The sequence below is a fragment of the Coffea eugenioides genome, unplaced genomic scaffold (genome assembly GCF_003713205.1).
Source record: "Coffea eugenioides isolate CCC68of unplaced genomic scaffold, Ceug_1.0 ScVebR1_23;HRSCAF=104, whole genome shotgun sequence".
Taxonomy (NCBI): Eukaryota; Viridiplantae; Streptophyta; class Magnoliopsida; order Gentianales; family Rubiaceae; genus Coffea; species Coffea eugenioides.
In genome coordinates, this window is record NW_020862884.1 from 1027000 (window position 1) to 1046411 (window position 19412).

The 19412-nt window shown below is 36.5% G+C and overlaps 4 protein-coding genes across 4 annotated transcripts; all 4 read right to left on the reverse strand.

Moving 5' to 3' along the window:
- Positions 1-551: 551 nt before the first annotated feature.
- Positions 552-1901, reverse strand: LOC113756567 (probable LRR receptor-like serine/threonine-protein kinase At3g47570). Its single transcript, XM_027300203.1, has 2 exons — positions 995-1901; positions 552-719 (listed from the first exon to the last, which is right to left on the reverse strand). The coding sequence occupies exons 1-2, from the start codon at positions 1899-1901 to the stop codon at positions 565-567; spliced, it is 1062 nt and encodes a 353-aa protein (XP_027156004.1). The 3' UTR covers positions 552-564.
- A 6-nt stretch (positions 1902-1907) lies between these two features.
- Positions 1908-3377, reverse strand: LOC113756568 (LRR receptor-like serine/threonine-protein kinase EFR). The gene is made up of 2 exons (XM_027300205.1): positions 2830-3377; positions 1908-2691 (listed from the first exon to the last, which is right to left on the reverse strand). The coding sequence occupies exons 1-2, from the start codon at positions 3375-3377 to the stop codon at positions 1908-1910; spliced, it is 1332 nt and encodes a 443-aa protein (XP_027156006.1).
- Positions 3378-10241: 6864 nt separating this feature from the next.
- Positions 10242-11483, reverse strand: LOC113756569 (receptor kinase-like protein Xa21). The gene is made up of 2 exons (XM_027300206.1): positions 10880-11483; positions 10242-10693 (listed from the first exon to the last, which is right to left on the reverse strand). The coding sequence occupies exons 1-2, from the start codon at positions 11481-11483 to the stop codon at positions 10242-10244; spliced, it is 1056 nt and encodes a 351-aa protein (XP_027156007.1).
- A 101-nt stretch (positions 11484-11584) lies between these two features.
- On the reverse strand, positions 11585-12871 carry LOC113756570 (LRR receptor-like serine/threonine-protein kinase EFR). Its single transcript, XM_027300207.1, has one exon. It carries the CDS (start codon positions 12869-12871, stop codon positions 11585-11587), a length of 1287 nt encoding a protein of 428 aa, XP_027156008.1.
- Between the last annotated feature and the right edge of the window lie 6541 nt (positions 12872-19412).

The window sequence follows — 19412 nt, forward strand, 5'->3', positions numbered from 1 at the left end:
CAAATAAAAAGCCAAAGGTGTTTTCTTCATTAGCTGTCCCAATTAACAACTTCAGCTTGGAGATTCAGACCTGTAAGCAGCTGCAAATCAAGAATTCATGCATTACTATGAGAAGCCATCTTTTTCCATGCTAGTGAGCACGACGCATAGCTTTTGATTATTTTTTTTCTCTTTTTTTGGACTGGAATAGATTTTGACTGGTAGGACGAGTTAGCTTGCAAGCCTTTGCCTAGTATAAAATTCTTTACCTAATATAGAAAAAATGGACTTCAACTTGCGGGCTGTGTGTTAAATTCTTGTGTATACGTGTAGATATTAAGCTTCAAGATTTTCTTAATGCACCCTGACACCAACGAAAGCATCCTTTATGAGATGTAATTTTCTGACAACTTCATTCATATGCATCCTATCATTTGGTAATCTTGCAGAGCACTTGAGTCCAATTTTGAATAGGGAAATAATGCACTCCATCTCTCTTCCACCATTAATAGTTTCCCCTCCAGGAGTCATATTTCTGTTTTCATCTCCTTCAAGAAAAAGTAACGGGTCCACGATCTCAAAAACTCAGTCATGCAAAGCCCTATTAACATAGTTATGTAGATCAAGATCACCCACGAACATATCATCTGTTGGCCTCCTCCCTGTAATCATCTCTAGCAAAAGAATGCAGTAGCTGTAGACATCCCCTTGAGTTGATGCCGCAAGACCCATTCCATACTCTGAGATTTTGTTTCTAGACATGTTATTATTGGGTAGTAAAAGAAAAACTATAAAAAAAAAACTAAGTGATTAAAATTAATCAAATGTTAGACTGGGGCATAATGGACCTTCTTTTATAACAAAGTGACTTAACTAAAATTAGCTACTATGCATCATTGATTAGAGATCTCATAGTAATTATAATAAAAAAAATTAAAAAGAATTAAATGTCCCAAAAGTTCTATATTTCTATGCACAATTAAGTGACATCTTGACCATAAAAAGTTGTAATTACTTGGAGCTGCGTAACCGATTGAGCCTTTTATGGCAATGGTACTGCTGGTTCTTTGCTCGGAAGAAGTGTTGACGGGTTTCGGGAGAAGCCTTGCCAATCTAAAATCACCCACATGGGCAACAAGATCATTGTCAAGAAGAATGTTACTTGGTTTTAGATCACAATGAACAATCTCTGCTTCGCAGTGGTCGTGAAGATAATGCAATGCTGAAGCTACATCAATTGCAATACTTAGCTTCTGAAGAAGATTAAGACTTCTTGAGCTTGTTGCCTGATCAGTTGTCTCTGCAGGATGCAGCCACAAGTCCAGATTTCCATTTTCCAAAAACTCATAGACTAGAGCTTTGAATTCATCACCCTTGGAATCAATAGTGGAGCAATAACTCACGATAGAAACGAGGTTTCTATGGTGAATATTTCTCAATGCTTTGCACTCTGCCTTAAAACTTTTGGAAGCCCCATTCTTTTGAAGATCAAGAACTATAACTGCTACAAGCTTGTTGCCATGTTTTTCTAGCCTTCCTTTGGAGACAGCTCCAAAATTTCCTGAACCAATTAAGTTTTCTGGAGAAAATCCTGAAGTTGCATGAAGAAGTTCATGGTAAGAAAGCCGTAAGAGCTCATCGATTCTTGGGGGCATGCTAGAGAATCCGGCCACCATTCTTCTTTCTCTTTTTTGATATACCAAGAAGTATAACAACAATGCACCGAGAACCAGAAGCGTTGCCGGTAAAACAATGGACAGCAATATGATAACCTTCAGCTTTCCTCTGTTTTTCCCCTTGATCACTGGGCAAGGTGGGAACTCCAATTCTGGAATGCCTCCTGAGAGTTTATTGTTGCCAATAAGTGATATTTGACTCGCATTGCTGAAAACTCCAGTGTTCGCATTGCTGAAAACTCGCATTGCCAATCAGTGTTTTTCCCCTTGATCACTGGGTATTGGACCAGTCAAGTTATTACTTGAAAGGTCTAATTGCTGGATGCTCTTCAAAGAAGCCAAATTTGGTGGAATTGTTCCTTGGAAAAAATTGGCCTGCATAAAAAGATTCTCCAGATTTGAACAATCAGCAAGTGACATGGGTATATCTCCAACAAGTTGGTTGTGGGAAACATTGAAATCAGCCAAATGTATAAGCTTTCCAACTTCAGGAGGCAGAGAACCAGTAAAAGAATTTTCACTTAATCCCATGTAAATCAATGATGAATGAGTCTCCAGAAAATGTGGTGATATAATTCCAGTGAAGTTGTTTTGAGATATATCCACATATTGCAAATTTTGACAGTTCATAAGAACATTGTCAAGTATATTGCCCCCTTCAAACTGGTTAAATGATAAGTCCAGATAGTATAGACTGGTGTTGTTGCATAAGGTAGAGACTATCTGTCCTGACAAGTCATTATGGTCTAGACGCAATCCTTGCAAATTTGGTAACTTGCCAAAATCTCTTGCAATAATCCCTGAAAAAGAGTTAAATTCAAGGCCAAGTTTATATAGGTTGACAAAGTTTCCAAATCCTTCTGGAATAGTTCCTGATAGATAGTTTCCTCCCACGTAAAATTCATTGAGTTGATTTGAGAAATTGGCCATGGCTTTAGGCATATTGCCTCCAAATTTATTCACACTCAAGGAAAGAACGCTTAGATTGCTGCAGTTGGTCAATGATGCAATAAAATCCAAGTCTTCTGTAGATTGACTGCCGAAGAGATTGCTACCAAGATTTAGTAATTGAAGATTCGTCAGATCTCCTAAATTAGTTGGGATTTGGCCTTTAAACTTATTCCTAAACTTATTTCAAGCCCAGAAGCATTGGTGATTGAAGTTGGAAAGTTGCCATAGAATTTGTTTCCCCCAAGGTTGGGAGACTGGTAGGGTAAGACCTATGTTGGTTGGGAGATTGCCATGAAAGGAATTGCCAGCTACTGAAATCACAACAACGGCTGAACTATTAAAGATTGGTAGGTTCAGGACTCTCAGCCTGAAGAGGCGACCGAATTCTTGGGGAATCTCACCGTGGAATTGATTCTCCTCAAGATGGATGAACCTCATGAAGCTTAGATTTCCGACAAGAGGAGATATAATACCGGAAAAGTGCTTATGCCTCAGAGTCAAGGCTATAACCCTCTGATGTCGAGTACCACATGTGATTCCTTCCCACTGGCAATGGTGCTGTGAATGGTTCCAGGAGTTCAGCACTCCAAGCGGGTCATTGTATATCTGCTTCTTGAATTCAAGCAGAGCAAGACGATCAGTTTCATTTTGAAATTGTTTAGAAGCTGAAACATGGCTTACTGAAAAGATCATGGCAACTAAGAGAAGGAGAAATATGTTCGCTAATGTTGATGATGAGCGAAATCCCCACATGGTATTGGGAACTTCCATGAGCTGTTGGATGCGAAGATGGAATAATTTGCAACAAATTGATGATTGAATGATAAAAGTTTCTGCCGAATGGGAACAATGTTTTGGGCTGTAATAGAATCTTGTATATAGCCCACACAATTGGAACTAATGGGGCTTAATTTTCTTGGAGCTAAACCTCGTTGTCAGAACTTAATACTGAAATGTTCAGTAAGCTTCCACAAACTTTACAATTTACGCATATCGACCATGACTAATACTTTTCAAACCGTGAAAGCTGGGATTAATGCGATCATCTACCAGAGATGATGATTAACAGGAAGCCTTCATTTGTGTGGATCTTCCCAATTAACACAAATCACAAGAATCTGTCAGTTGGCTTGGGTGAGTTCTGTTTAATCTATTCCCAATTTTCCCTTTTTTATGTTGTTTTAATGCCATTTTCTTAAAAAAAAAAATTAATTTTTTTAAAAAGAAGGGTTTGCTTTTTTATGTTATAATTTTTAGTTTTTTCTTTTTTTATGTTGACTTAATGTCATATGTGCATATCAGGTGTCCGCTAGATTTAGAAAAAAAAAATTAAAGTAATGTTCCAATGTTATCCCTAAAATCTATATCAGATTGTCATCCTGAAGCTAATTTACTTCAAGAAAAAGAATTTTTTTTTTTTTGAAAAAAGAAACATGAGAGATTAAACAATTTGGTGGTCCCAAGATTTTTAATGAAACGGAAAAATAGTTGGTGAAGACTATCATTTATGGTCCGCAGCTGGGAAAATGGTTATTGGTCCTTTACGTATCACCGTCTATCAATTTGGAAAATGACCTATACACCAATTAGAAAAAAAGGGTTTTACGAATGATGACAAACATGAATTTGAAAATCAGATCACAGATGTATGGCGTTTCTCAAGGGATGGCGGAGATTTTGCATGTAATCCTTCCAGTTTGGTGAGAAATAAATGAAAATAAAATGATTGAGCAAACATAAAAGCCTAATTTTCCAAATTACATTTCAATCTTCTCGGTGACCAGGGGCCTTGGCTTGGCAACGAGACCAAGTCCTGATCACGCTGCTATTTCTTCTACCTGTGCATATACTTATCTATTTATGTTTTCTTGTTGTACATTTTTTTCTTATTTTTTTCCTTTTAATTGAATAATAAAGTCCACGAAGCCAAGTAAAATTAATTACGAAGTTCTTTTCATTTTCTTTTTTTTTTTGTTCATCAATAAAGAGAGGGTCAGTTTGTAGTCAAAATCCTACTGTTTTAAATCTTGAAACATGCATTAATTATCCGCTCATTCTTATTTAGCAAACAACTCCCCATTCTGCAGTAAACTCAAAGCAGAAAATTTTCCAAGTAATGTATCACTCTAGACAGCCCTTTTTTTTTGAGAATTTTGATGTACCCTTTTCCCCGATGACGATGATGATGGTAATAACCCTGCAATGAAGCCAAACATAAGCCCATTTTAGTAAGTGAGTTTTTTGGGAGTTTGTTCAAAATTTTACTATAACTTATCGTAGAATTTGTAGAAAAACTTTTGGAAGTGTGTAAAAAATTTTCTTTAAGAAAAAAAAGAACTTTCCTCTTTTTTCCCTTTTTTCTCCTTTCTTTTTTTTTTTTCCCTTTCTTTCCTTTTCACTTCTTCTCCCTCACGCCACCACAATCCTCTTCTCCCTCCCACCTCATTGACCACCGCCGTTGCCGGCTATCAGCATTAGAAACTTTTTTTTTCTCTCTCTCCATCCTTCCTCTTCTTTTTTTTTTTTTTTCTTCTTTTCCCCTTTCTTTCCTTTCCTCTTCTTCTCCCCCACCACATTACAATCTTCTTCTCCCTCCCTCCCCCATTGATCGGCTGCCAAAGGCAGAAACTTTATTTTTTTCTCTTTCTACTTCCTTCCTCTCCTCTCCTTCCCTTCTTCTCCTTCCTCTCCCCCGCCATCTCCTCCCCCCTCCCTTCCTCGGTCACGACTAGATTTGGCAACTACTTATTCCTCAAAGTCAAGGCCATAGTTATTAAATCCGAACCGACTTGATGGTTAAACTGGTCAGTCCGGTGACTCGACCATTAAACAGGGCGAGGTCTCTAGTTTGACCAGATAAGAAATTGACCTAGTCAAACTCGGTTGACCTGGTGATTCAACCAGGAACCCACTTGATTTACCTTTTTTTTTTAAATTGTGGATTTTTGTTTTTGAAACAAAAATGTATATATTCTTTTGATAAGATTTGTACATTGGATCTTCATTTAACTATATATAGACTTTACCACTTAGTTTTTATTTGATAAATAAATTTTTTATTATAGAATTAATCCTTTTAACTTTTAAACTAACAATACTTGATTAGTCAGAAAATTATTTTGTTTTTAAATAAAAAATAATTAAAAAATTATGCTATATTATTGAAAAACAGCGATATAAATTTTGTTTTATATTTGACTATATTATTTATTTATTTAAAAGTATGATAAAATGAAATTAAATCTTCTATTAATATCTATATATTTACTATATATCTTTCTAAGTATAATCATTAGTATCTAAAAGTACTTTATTTTATGTATATTAAAATTACTATTTTATATTTATAAATATTAAATTAATACTCACCGGTTCAACCAGTGACCCAGTCCCTCTGCTGGATTCCTTATCGGGCCGGATTTAATGACCACTCAAGGCTATGACCCTTTGATGTCGAGTACCATAAGTGACTCCTTCCCACCAGCAATGGTGCTGTGAGTGATTCCAGGAATTCAGCGCTCCAAACGGGTCATCATATATCTGATTCTTGAATTCAAGCAGAGCCAGGAGATCGGTCTCATTTTGAAATTGTTTAGCAGATGAAACATGGCTTACTGAAAAGTTCATGGCAACTGAGAGTAGGAGAAAAATGTTTGCTAATGTCGATGAGCGAAGTCCCCACATGGTCCTTGTTGGGATCGGCTACAAACTGATGATTGAATGATAAAAGTTTTCTGTGGATTGGGAACACGTTTGAGCCGTTAAAGATTCTTGTTGTTCTGCTTTATGGTTGCCCAAACAACTGGAACAAGACTTTTTCTTGGTAAAATTAGCTAAACTCCGTTATCAGAACTTAATAAAGAAATGGTCAGATTTAAGCACATCGACCATGATCCAATTCCTGGTGCTGATAGTTTTTCAAACCACGAAAATTACTTGCAAAGCAGATCAGAAACAATTAGAAGATTTATGGATCATTCATTTGACTAATTAAATTTCACCTTAGCCTCGTTAACCGACGAGTTCTTATCAACGCAAGAGATATCTCCAGTGAATTTTTCATTGATATATTATTGATCCAAAGTAATCGTATATCTATAAAATGTTGGATTCTTATGATTTAACAAAAGGAAAATTTGATCGAAATGCTTCTCATATTTTGTCAAATAAATTTTTTCATCCCTAATTTTTAAATTATTGACATTACGTCCCTTATAAAATCTAAGTCGATCAAATTTAGTCTCAATTTAGTTTTCTTAGCAAGTCAAAGAATGTTGTCTCAGAAAGGCAAGTGTCCGGTCCGAATCATGCTTCAAAAGCGGATAAGTAAAAACCCGGTCAAATCCAGTCAAAAATCGGGTTTGACCGGAAAAAACCGGATTTTCCGGTTTAAACAGTTTTTTCAAAAAAAAACTCAAACTTTTTCAATATTATGTTTTGACCTCTAAATTGTTAAAAATTATTAATATACTTCAAATATTTCATACTTTATCAATATTTTCTTAAAGTTTGGTATTATTTTTCAATTAAGTCCATAATTTTAATTCTAAACTTGTTAATGCTCATTAAATAATATAAATTGTTACTTGATTGTTCTAATTTCTTTGTTTTTTCTTGTTAAATATATTTAAAACATCAAATATATATGAATATACCTTTATTAATATAAACATATTATTAGATATTTTACATATAATATTTTAATTTTTAAATAAATTTTATTTATGACGTCATCCGGTTCAACTCCTATCGAACGCGGTTGAACCCATTGACCTCTGACCCCTGAGCTTGACCGAGTCGATACCCGGTCCGGTTCTAAAAACATAGCTGAAAGGGCGCAAACTCCATGGTCATTCTGCCGTTTGATACTCTATGACGGAGTATCAGAGATGATTAATTGTCTTCTCAGCTTGGCCCACAACTAAAATCAAATTTAACGGAAGATGGAGTCATAAAATGATCGCTGTTGAAACTGAAAATTTTCCACACCAGTGATCATGAACCCCGTTGGGCTCCTTGCCAAGGGCCCAGTTAGCAGACTTATTAAACTGGGCAAACTATACTAATACCGGCTGAACCTTTGTAAAAAATTTCCTATCTTGTTCACTTGATTTTTTTCCCCAATTCCATTTGATCATTTAGCTTGGCTTAGATGCCTCGTCTTTCCCATTCGTCTAATTTCTGCCTTTATCTCACCGGTTAAAAGGCCCCAGATTTAATACGGTATCTACTCTAGGACTGTCAATGGAGCTGAGTCAGTCTGAACTCGGCTCGTTCAGCCCAACAAAAAGCTCGATGAGCCCGATCTTTTAATGAGCTAGTCTGAATTTGAACATAAAAATTAAATCCGAATTAAATAGGAGTCGAGCTTGAGCTTTATTAGGCTCAAACCCGATATAGGCCCGACCCTTTAGTTATCTATATATATTTATAATATTTATATTTTGATATTATATATAATTATATATCCAAATATATTATTATTAAATACTAAATATATATAAATTACAAAATATAAAAATACATCTAAAGACTCTTCCATGAGCTTTTTTGAGAGCCAATATTAGTAATACATAACTGCATCTATAATTTTTCTTATTGGTTGAATAAATTTTTGTGTTGGCATAGTATTGGTTGATTTCTTTTTGGTCTACAAATACAAATCATTAAGCATGTTTGGATTCAAATCACAAGATTATAAAAAAAGTTTCAACTTTTAAAGATGTATTGGCTTATAATCGCATGTTTTATTACTATTTTTCATGCATTTTGAATGAATTAAATATAAATATTGTTGAAAATTTTTGGTTTATATACTTTTTAAGAACTATTATTTGTTCATATTTAGTTTTAATACTATAGTCTTGTAAATGTTAAATTAGTTTTACAACTTAATAGTTATAGTAATTATATTAAGAATATTAAGGAGTAATACGTGAGTTTGGGATAAACCCGACTAAGGCTCACAACCCGAATATTATGTGAATTGAATATGAACTTCACATTTATGAACCCGAAACTCATAGCCCGAAACTCGAAAATGTTCCAAATTAAATGAGTTGAGTTTGACCTTATGAAAGCCCGTCGCATTAGGCCCGATTGACAAGCCTATTCCAGAGACTTTTTTATCTATTGTCTTCATCCGTTTAGCCATTTAAATCTAGAAATGAGACGTACTGATGAGATATGGGTATTAAGTATCGGATTAATAGATGAAATTGGATAAAATGGGCAAAATATGATATTTATTATTAGGGCTTTTCTAATGGATGCTTTGGGACACTCAATTATACACTTAACAATCATATATATATATATATACACACACACACACACACACACAAATACTAACAATTATTATCCTCCTTTAAATTTATATATTTCTTTCTATTTAATCTTACCTACTCTCTCTTGTATTTATTTACTTTTTATATATCTAAACTCATAAATATATACATTAATGGTGCAAAAAAGATTAAGCCTTAATGATATTATCAAAGCAACAAAGTGTACCTTCATATAAGTCGGTATTTCACTTTGCTTCATGAACTAATTTTGTAAAAAAATTCCCTCAAAAAAAAAAAAAACTAAGTTTTGTCAAAATATTACACTCTGCCCCCTATACACTTTTTTGCTTTCCTTTTTCCCAGCTAATGGAGAGTCTGTTATCACTACGATGGTAGAATGTTCCCAATTGATACCGTACCCAATTTGTGCTTCTCACGAATTTTGACCCTAAGTTGGGCTGCCAGAGCCAGCGGACTCGACTTGCACATAGATAAATTGTTCAGTCAAAAATCATTTTCCCTTTTGATTTTTTTTTCTTGGCAGTTCCTCTAATTATTTAACATTTTATCTTTTTTTTTTTTTAATTTCTCCTCCCTCTTCACTTCCTTCTTTAACTTTTCTTTCAACCCGATATTGCTCAAGTTACTTACTAGGCCCTACTAACATTTTACGTTTAAAATCATCAAGATATGTCATAAAAGTATGAGAGCCCCACCATGGCTAGATCCATATAGATATGGTAATAAGGGAACATATGAATTTATTGTACAATTGATCATCTCCTTTTATCTCCTTATGTTGTTCTCATTATTGTAACTGAAATTTCATATAGTAGCAAAATCAAAATTCAAAGAAAGTGGGAGCAAGACTATGCGTTGTAAGTATAATGTATTGCATACTATCCAAGCATAATATGGAAGCATTAAAATGTTCAAGCAGAATTGAGCCAATTGACTGCCTCCAAGAACATCTAATTCTTATAAAGAAAGACTATAGGAATATGTTTGAATCATCCATTTATTTTTTTTTTCAAATAAAAGCCAAAGGTGTCTTCTTCATTAGCTCTCCCAATTAACAACTTCAGCTTGGAGATTCAGACCTGTAAGCAGCTGCAAATGAAGAATTCATGCATTAGTATGAGAAGCCATCTTTTTCCATGCTTGTGAGCACGACGCATAGCTTTTGCCCTTTTTTTTTTTTTTCTCTTTTTTTGGACTGGAATAGATTTTGACTGGTAGAACGACTTAGCTTGCAAGCTTATGTCTAGAATAAAATTCTTTACCTAATATAGAAAAAATGGACTTCAACTTGTGGGCTGTATTAAATTCTTGAGTATACCTGTAGATATCAAGCTTCAAAATTTTCTTGATGCACCCTGACACCAAGGAAAACATCCTTAATGAGATGTAATTTTCTGACAGCTTCATTCATATGCATCCTGTCATTTGGTAATCTTGCAGAGCACTTAAGTCCAAATTTCAGCAGGGAAATAATGCAATCAATCTCTCTTCCACCATTAATAGTTTCCCCTCCAGGAGTCATATTTCTGTTTTCATCTCCTTCAAGAAGAAGCAAAGGATCCAGGATCTCAGGAACTCGTTCATGCAAAGCCCCATTAACATAGTTATGTAGATCAAGGTCACCCACGAATATATCATCTGTTGGCCTCCTTCCTGTAATCATCTCTAGTAAAAGAATACCGTAGCTGTAGACATCCCCTTGAGTTGATGCCACAAGGCCCATTCCATACTCTGAGATTTTGTTTCTAGACATGTTATTATTGGGTAGTAAAAGAAAAACTATAAAAAAAAACTAAGTGATTAAAATTAATCAAATGTTAGATTGGGGCATAATGGAAATGACTTAATTAAAATTAGCTACTATGCATCGGTGATTAGAGATCTCATAGTAATTATAATAAAAAAATTAAAAAGAATTAAATGTCCCAAAAGTTCTATATACCAAGAAATATAACAACAATGCACCGAGAACCAGAAGCGTTGCAGGTAAAACAATGGACAGCAATATGATAACCTTAAGCTTTCCTCTGTTTTTCCCCTTAATCAGTGGACAAGGTGGGAACTCCAATTCTGGAATGCCTCCACAGAGTTTGTTGTTGCCAATCAGTGATATTTGACTCGCATTGCTGAAAACTCCAGTGTTCGGTACCTCACCCTCGATGTCGTTATAGGAAAGGTCTAAGTACCTCAAAAATTGAAGCTTCTCAAGTTCTTTGGGTATTGAACCGGTCAAGTTATTCCTTGAAAGGTCTAATTGCTGGATGCTTTTCAAAGAAGCCAAATTTGGTGGAATTGTTCCTTGGAAAAAATTGGATTGCATATAAAGATTCTCCAGATCTGAAGAGTCAGCAAGTGATATGGGTATACCTCCAGCAAGTTGGTTGTGGGAAACATTGAAATCCGCCAAATGTATAAGCTTTCCAACTTCAGGAGGCAGAGAACCACTAAACGAATTTTCACCAAATTTCAAGTACGTCAGTGATGAGTGCGTCTGCAAAAAATGGGGTGATATAATTCCAGTGAAGTTGTTTTGAGATATATCCAGATATTGCAAATTTTGACAGAACATTGTCAAATATATTGCCCCCTTCAAACTGGTTAAATGATAAGTCCAGATAGAATAGATTGGTGTTGTTGCATAGGGTAGAGACTATCTGTCCTGACAAGTCATTATGGTCCAGACGCAATCCTTGCAACAAAATCTCTTGGAATAATACCTGAAAAAGAGTTCAATTCAAGGCCAAGTTGAATTAGGTTGACAAAGTTTCCAAATCCTTGTGGAATGGTTCCTGACAGTTGGTTTCCTCCCACGAACAATTCAGTGAGTTGATTTGAGAGATTGGCCATGATTTTAGGTACATTACCTTCAAGTTTATTGGCACTCAAGGAAAGAATTCTTAGATTACTGCAGTTGGTCAGTGATGCAATAAAATCCAAGTCTCCTGTAGAATTATTGCCGAAGAGATTATCACTAAGAGATAAAAAATTAAGTTGTGTCAGATCTCCTAAATTAGTTGGAATTTGGCCGGCAAACTTAGTGCTGGAAAGATCAAGTTCCTCAAGCCCAGAAGCATTGGTGATTGAAGTTGACAAGTTTCCAGAGAACTTGTTTTCCGCAACAGCTAATAGTTTCAGATTTGGTAGGGTAAGACCTGTGTTGGTTGGGAGACTGCCATGAAAGGAATTGCCGGCCACTGAAATGGCAGTAATGGCTGAACTATTAAAGATAGAAGCAGGGATTGTACCAGAGAGTTTATTTTCTGCAACTCCTAATTTAGCTAACCTTTCTAAGAGCCCCATTTCCATGGGCAAATTTCCTTCCAGATTGTTAAAGTCAAAAGTGAGTCGAGTCAGCGATGATAAGTTACCAATTGAGGAGGGAATCTCTCCTGTCAAATTGTTTGTGCGAAGATGAAAATTTTCAAGCTTCTTCAAATTGCTCAGCTGATCAATCGGAATTTTCCCTTCTAGCTTGTTCCTCGTTAGGCTAATAGTTATCAACTCTGAGCAGTAGTTCAAGTTTGCTGGGATTTTTCCACTGATTGCGTTACTTGACAGGTTGAAGACTCTCAGCCTGAAGAGGCGACCGAATTCTTGGGGAATCTCACCATGGAATTGATTCTCCCCAAGTTGGATGAACCTCATGAAGCTTAGATTTCCGACCTGAGGAGATATGGTTCCAGACAACTGCATCTGCCTTAGAGTCAAGGCAATGACCCTCTGATGTCGGGTACTACAGGTGACTCCTTCCCACTGACAATGGTGTTGTGAATGGTTCCAGGACTTCAGCGCTCCAAACGGGTCGTCATATATCTGATTCTTGAATTCAAGCAGAGCAAGGCGATCAGTTTCATTTTGAAATTGTTTAGAGGCTGAAACATGGTTTACTGAAAAGCTCATGGCAACTAAGAGTAGGAGAAAAATGTTCGCTAATGTTGATGAGCGAAACCCCCACATGGTATTTGGAATTTCGATGGGCTGTGAAGGCAGAGACGGATTAATTTGCAACAAATTGATGATTGAATGATAAAAGTTTCTGTGGAATGGGAACAATGTTTGAGCTGTTATAGATTCTTGTAGTTCTGCTTTATATAGCCCAAACAACTGGAACGAAATTTGGGCTCAATTTTCTTGGTAGAGCTAAACTTCGATGTGAGAACTTAATACAGGAATGGTCAGTGAGCTTCCAACAACACAAAGATGATATTTCGCAATGGCTGTAGTCCAAAGTCAGAGCTCTTACTCTCTGGAGATATCAGATTCCATCCAAAGTGTAGACTCTGCTTGATTGCCATCCATAATGTTCAACAATCCATAATGTTCCTCTAATGGTCAAGCCTCGGCTTATCTATGATAACTTCAAGCAACTAGAACGAGCACAAGGCCTCAAAATATTCTCAGGATCATGACTTGACTAGCTATGCTAGAAGTGAAATTTCCACAATTTTCAGTCATTGGTTAAAAGAAAAATCGACACATATTACTGGACAATGAACCATCGAAACCAAGAAGACTGGCTGGCTAGCTGCACTCGGGGGAATCAAGACCCACATGCTGGCTTGACTACTGGAAACCAATTGTAGTGTTGCCGCTCATGACGGGGTGGCAACCACATTCCATTGCTTTGCTACGAGTCTTCACAAACATGCAAAACTGAGCACAGATAATTTACCTGAGGTTGGAGAAAATGTGTTGTCTTCTCTTGACCTAATCAACAAAAGCATTCGCTTCTTCTTACTTAGTTATATTTTTATTCCTTCCCTCATCTTCGAATTTACGGCCAACCTCATGTCTTCTCTCAACTTACATTTCTTCGTGTGTTTTCCTGATGCTAATCACAATTTTAGCAACTTGAAGATCTTCACATTAAGTTAGATTTGTATGTAGTCAGAAATTAATTGAGATGACTAGTCAGTGGCGGATTTAAAGTAGGGGCAGGGGCACCAAATTCCACTAGTATAGCCTTCAATTTTAGTAAGTTTTTAGCTTTGCCTCCCAATAAATTTTTCTGAAAAGTGAATGTGCTGCTCCAAAATCAAATCACTAGGTTTGTGATTTGATGGAATTGGAATACTAAACAATTCAAAATCAAATGCTTTTTACTCTCATCATTTAGTTTCCTTGAAAGTCATTTTAATTTACTACTCATTAGTTAAATACGTTCTTGGGATTTTTTCCAAAAAAAATAAAAAGTACATTTTGTTAATAAGTATATAGAATTAAGGAATTGTTTGTGCAATGAGAAATAAAGATAAAATAATATTTTCCAATGTATCGCACTTAAGGATGTTTAGTATGCATTTCAAAAGAAAGCGATTATCTTATTAGTAAGTTTTAGCATGCCATTTTGGGTTATATTAATCATGATATACATTTATTACATTTGCTTGTTATACAAATGTTATTGTTATGTCTTTCAGAAAAATAAAGAAGAAACTTTAATATTATTTTTGCTTCACTAGAAATTATTTCTTGCTCTGCCCTATGACCAGTGTGAAGGTTTACATTAGCATGTTGGTAACTCAGAAATGTCCTTCTATGAGAGACATTAATTTCCAAAAGCTAAAGAATAAAATTAATAGAATGGAGAAATCGTACAACAGATCAAATTTGCTTCAATAGAATGGTCAAGTTTTTTTTCTTATTTATTCTTAGGTAAGTTATACTTTATCATCTTGTTTATTAGAGCCATTTCACATAATCTCCTTGTGATTAAACTGAAGTGTCAAGCGATAGAAAATAACGTTCAAACTACAGAACTTCACCTCAAACAAAGACCCTAGGATGTAATGGGATGTACGATTGTTTTTGGCATCGAAATTCCTATAAAAATGGGAAATACCTATAATGGATTTAATTGAAATGTCAAGATTACGCTCGTCTAAAAACTACAATGACCGGAATGGCTAAGATATGCAAATGTAGCATGCATTGCACTTTAACCCTTATAGTTTAGCACTTTTTTAGATAATCCTATTATGATTTTCAAATCTATATATATCTCCCATCATGTGGTTAATAAATAATTTTAATTTTGACATTGGGATAATTCTAATATTTTAATCAATTTTGCCACAAAGGAAAAATATGAGAAAACCCATATCTTTAATCAACTCTTGAAAGTTGAAATCATATGAGGGTTATATGATAGCTCAGTCCCACACCATAAAGTTAAGACATGCCAGACTAGAATATAAATAGGAATTTAAATATTCAGATTCAATTTGGGATAATCATTTTGTCTTAATGAGGACAGAACTCAAATAATCACATTCGGTTGCTAAACGATCAAGTTGGGTCAACGGTTTCCCAAGCTAGGGCCTCTATAAAGCTACGAAAACAAATAAAATGGGTAATAAGGTAGGAGCCTTTATGCTTACAAATCAAAGGAATTGGATGTAAAATGGCTTATCTTCCTGATAGGGTATCATTTGTTAGTAATTTTATTACTAATTTTCCCTTTTATCCCTGCCAAATATTGTGTTAATTGTTGATATCTACTTATATTTGGTATCTGGACTTAATTTCAGGGAATGGAGTAGAAAACTACCAAAAAGGAGGGACTTTCTGTAGAAAATGGAGACTTCTAAGGGCTTCAATCCTTGGGCCCTTGAATTGGCGGGGACCACAAAGCTATAATCATTTGGGCTCTTCAAAGAAAAGAACGTACAGAGACTTGAAACAAGAAGTAATTTGGAGGCTTGTTCCAAATTTGTGAGGATCACCGGAAATAGCTTTTAGTCATCTTTCTTTTGACTTTTTAAAGGGAGAACGTACAGAAGCAAAAGGACGGCTCTAGTTTAGCTTTTAGGATAGTTTTAGTTTTTCTTTCTTCGGACTGGCTTTGAACACACGTCAGGTGTTCGACAATATTTCCCAACGGGAAAAATATCTTTTATCCCTTGCATTCTAGTTAAAAACGCAATGTTTTTGCAATCCATTAATTTGCGTGGAGATTTAATTATGCGGCGTGGCTAAACCTTCCATCTAGTCAAGGGTCAACTCGACAGCGCAGTCCCGAAAATCTGTGAGATTTAATTAATTTTCACGCATTTTTCAATTTATTAATATTTGCACGTTGTCTGCTTGAACTTTCATGGGATTACTTTATTAATTGGATGTCAAGGGCCCGATGTCCAATGTGATTTATTAATCTCGTGCCAATTTAGTCAATTAAATCCGTAATTGTTTGATTGATTAATATTAGTGGCAACTGGTGTGTTTACACATTAGGGGAACGTGCAATCTAATTTAAATAACCCTCGTAGCGTGTTATTGATTAGGGTTAGGTTTTTTTAGTTATTAATGCAATTGGAAAATTAACTCCTACGGTCGTACCTAGGAATATTTTCTGGTTAGAAGTGATCAATGGTCGTACCTTGGTCATCTATAAATTAAGGAAAAATTGGTTGCTAGAATTCATCGGCGACTATAACTAGCCTATTAATAAATTAAATGAACCTTTCTTGCATCAATGATCGGATGAATGGACTGTGTCTGAGTAGTTGTATCCTTGGTTAGAATTTATTTATTCTTGATTTACTTCCTGCTATATTCGTGCTAACTAATTATTCATTTTTAGTTGAATTGTTTAATTGTTTTAAGTTTCATTCCGGTGAAATCCCTCCTTACCAATTGGAATTTAAAAGAGACAAATATCCCCAGTTCCTGAGGAGATGACCCTACTTGCCACTGTCTACTATTCAGTAATTTTTGTCAACTAATTAATTCTGGTATATCGGATTAAGGAAACTCTTCGGGAACAGGGTGAATCAAGTAATCCATTGCACACCTAGAGTCCATGCTCCAGTACCTAGGATTAATTATTGACTACTTTTAGTGGTATTTAGGTTATTATTATTATTATTGCACAGGTTCGACGACCTGTCAATTTTTGGCGTCGCTGCCGGGGACTGGCGTCAATTATTTGTTTCTTTTTAATTTTAATTTCGTTCTAATTTTCTGGTATTTTTCTAGTTTATGCCTCGATCTTCTCGTACAGGCGAATTAATTTTCGATCCTGAAGTAGAAAAGACCGCGCGTAGAACAAGGAAGAAACCAGACAGCTCAGAGAAGCGCACTCCAGTGCTGCATCTCAGAGACCTGAGCCAGAAGCTGAATCAGCATATTCGTTTGGTGACACTTCGAGCGATTCGGATCAAGAGGAAACCACCATGGCAAATGCACAAACACTAAGGGAGTTGATTGCGCCTAATTTAAATCGACAACCTTTATGCATTACTTTTCCAAGTCTGAATGATAATACTCCCTTTGAACTAAAATCTGGTTTAATCCATCTTTTGCCATCTTTCCATGATTTACCAGGTAAGGAGCCCTACAAGCACTTGCAAGAATTCGACGTCGTTTGTAACAGCATGAAGCCTCCGGAAATTACCGAAGAGCAATTAAAGATGAGGGCTTTCCCCTTCTTTTTGAAGGACTCCGCGAAGGACTGGCTGTACTACCTACCACTGGGTAGTATCACCACATGGGACCAACTGAAGAAGAAATTCCTGGACAAGTACTTTCCAGCGTCCCGAGCTGCAAGCCTGAGGAAGGAGATATGCGACATCAAACAACACTCAGGCGAGTCCCTCTATGAGTACTGGGAGAGGTTTAAGAAGCTGTGTATCAAATGCCCTCAACATGAGATAAGTGAGCAACTGCTCATCCAATGTTTCTATGAGGGGCTACTTTTCAGAGACAGGAGTATAATCGATACTACAAGTGGAGGGGCGTTAGTGAACAAGACTCCTCGGGCAGCATGGGAGTTGATAGAGGGGATGACTGAAAATTCGCAACAATTTAGCACTAGAGAGGATGTCCCAACACGTAAGGTGAATGAGGTGGAAACATCCTCCATCCAACAACAAATTTCTGAACTGACATCCTTCGTGCGGCAACTAGTTGTGGGAAGTGCCTCACAAGCCAAGGTGTGTGGGGTATGTGCTGCTTTGGGTCATTCTACAGAGATGTGCCCACTAGTTCAAGAAGAAAATGCAGAGCAGGTGAACATGGCTGGCCACGCGCCCGCGCCAAGAAGGCAGTACGACCCGTACTCAAGTACCTACAATCTTGGTTGGAGGGACCACCCTAACCTGAGTTATGGGGGGAACAAGCAGTCTAATTTCATGCCAAATAGATAGCAAGGGCATCAACAGCAATACCAGCCTTGTCCACTAGCACCCCCTTCAAACTCAAGTCCGTCCCTAGAAGAGATGATGAAGCAATTACTTGCGAATCAACAGAAAATGGATTCAGACATGAAAAATCAGTGGGGACAAGTGCAATCATTGCAAACTCAGGTAAATTAAATGGCCATCACGCTCAATCGGTTGGAGTCCCAAATGCAAGGAAAGCTGCCATCTCAACCTGAGTTGAACCCGAAGAATGTGAGCACCATGACATTGAGAAGTGGCAAGAAGGTCCAAGTACTCGACCCGTTGATTCCTAAGGACAAGGACGAAGATCGAATTGAGAAAGAGTTGGAAGAGGAGGGCGGAGACAATAAAAATTCAAAGGTAATCCTGGACGCACTCATTCCAGCTAGAACCAACCCACCTCCCTTCCCAAGCAGATTGGAGAAACCAATGAAGCAGGACAAGGAGAAAGAGGTCATAGAGATCTTTCACAAGGTGGAGATCAATATTCCCCTTCTAGATGCGATTAAGCAGGTACCCAGATACGCAAAATTTTTGAGGGATTTGTGTGTCAACCGAAGGCGGTTGAAAGGAGATGAGAGAGTGGTAATGGGGGAAAATGTGTCAGCAATTCTGCAATGAAAACTTCTACCGAAATGCAGGGACCCAGGTATGTTCACCATTCTCTGTAGGATAGGTAATACCCTCATTGGTAAAGCCATGTTGGACCTAGGAGTTTCGTTTAATGTGATGCCTAAGTCTATATATACTTCTTTGAATTTGGACCCTTTAAAAGAAACTGGAATAATAATCCAACTGGCAGACCGAACCAATGCATACCCTGACGGGTTGATTGAGGATGTTTTAGTGAAAATTAATGAATTGATTTTCCCTACTGATTTTTACGTGCTTGATATGGATGACGAACATTCCTATGATCCGTCATCTTTATTGTTAGGTAGACCCTTTTTAAGCACAGTTTGAACAAAAATTGATGTTAATAAGGGTACCCTATCTATGGAATTTGATGGTGATGTTGTTCATTTTAACATTTTCGAATCCATGAGATATCCTTCAGAATCACATGCTGGCTCTGTTTTCTCTATAAATGTTATTGACCCTGCTGTACGAGAAATTTTTGAAATTGAAGGCAGCGATGAGTTGGAAGTCGCCTTGACCAGGCACCTCGAGTCAGAAATGACCGCTGGGGTAGAGTTGAGTGAAGAGCTCAAATGTGTGCTTGGAGCATTGCAGACATTGCCAACCACAAAAATAAGGTATGATCTCGCACCCATTTTTATACCTGAACCTCACCAAAGGCTACTTCCATCTGTGGTGCAGGCACCTGTCTTGGAGTT

Excerpts from the sequence above, each read along its gene's own strand:
- LOC113756567 (XM_027300203.1), bottom strand. The coding sequence starts at position 1,901 with ATGCGAGTTTTCAGCAATGCGAACACTGGAGTTTTCAGCAATGCGAGT. Across the intron at positions 720-994 it reads AATCGGTTACGCAGCTCCAA|AGTATGGAATGGGTCTTGCG; the intron begins GTAATTACAACT and ends ACAAAATCTCAG.
- LOC113756568 (XM_027300205.1), bottom strand. The coding sequence starts at position 3,377 with ATGGAAGTTCCCAATACCATGTGGGGATTTCGCTCATCATCAACATTA. Across the intron at positions 2,692-2,829 it reads TGGGGGAAACAAATTCTATG|TCAATCTACAGAAGACTTGG; the intron begins GCAACTTTCCAA and ends TCTCTTCGGCAG.
- LOC113756569 (XM_027300206.1), bottom strand. The coding sequence starts at position 11,483 with ATGTTCTGTCAAAATTTGCAATATCTGGATATATCTCAAAACAACTTC. Across the intron at positions 10,694-10,879 it reads TGCAACGCTTCTGGTTCTCG|TTTTTCTTTTACTACCCAAT; the intron begins GTGCATTGTTGT and ends TTTTTTTTATAG.
- LOC113756570 (XM_027300207.1), bottom strand. The coding sequence starts at position 12,871 with ATGTGGGGGTTTCGCTCATCAACATTAGCGAACATTTTTCTCCTACTC.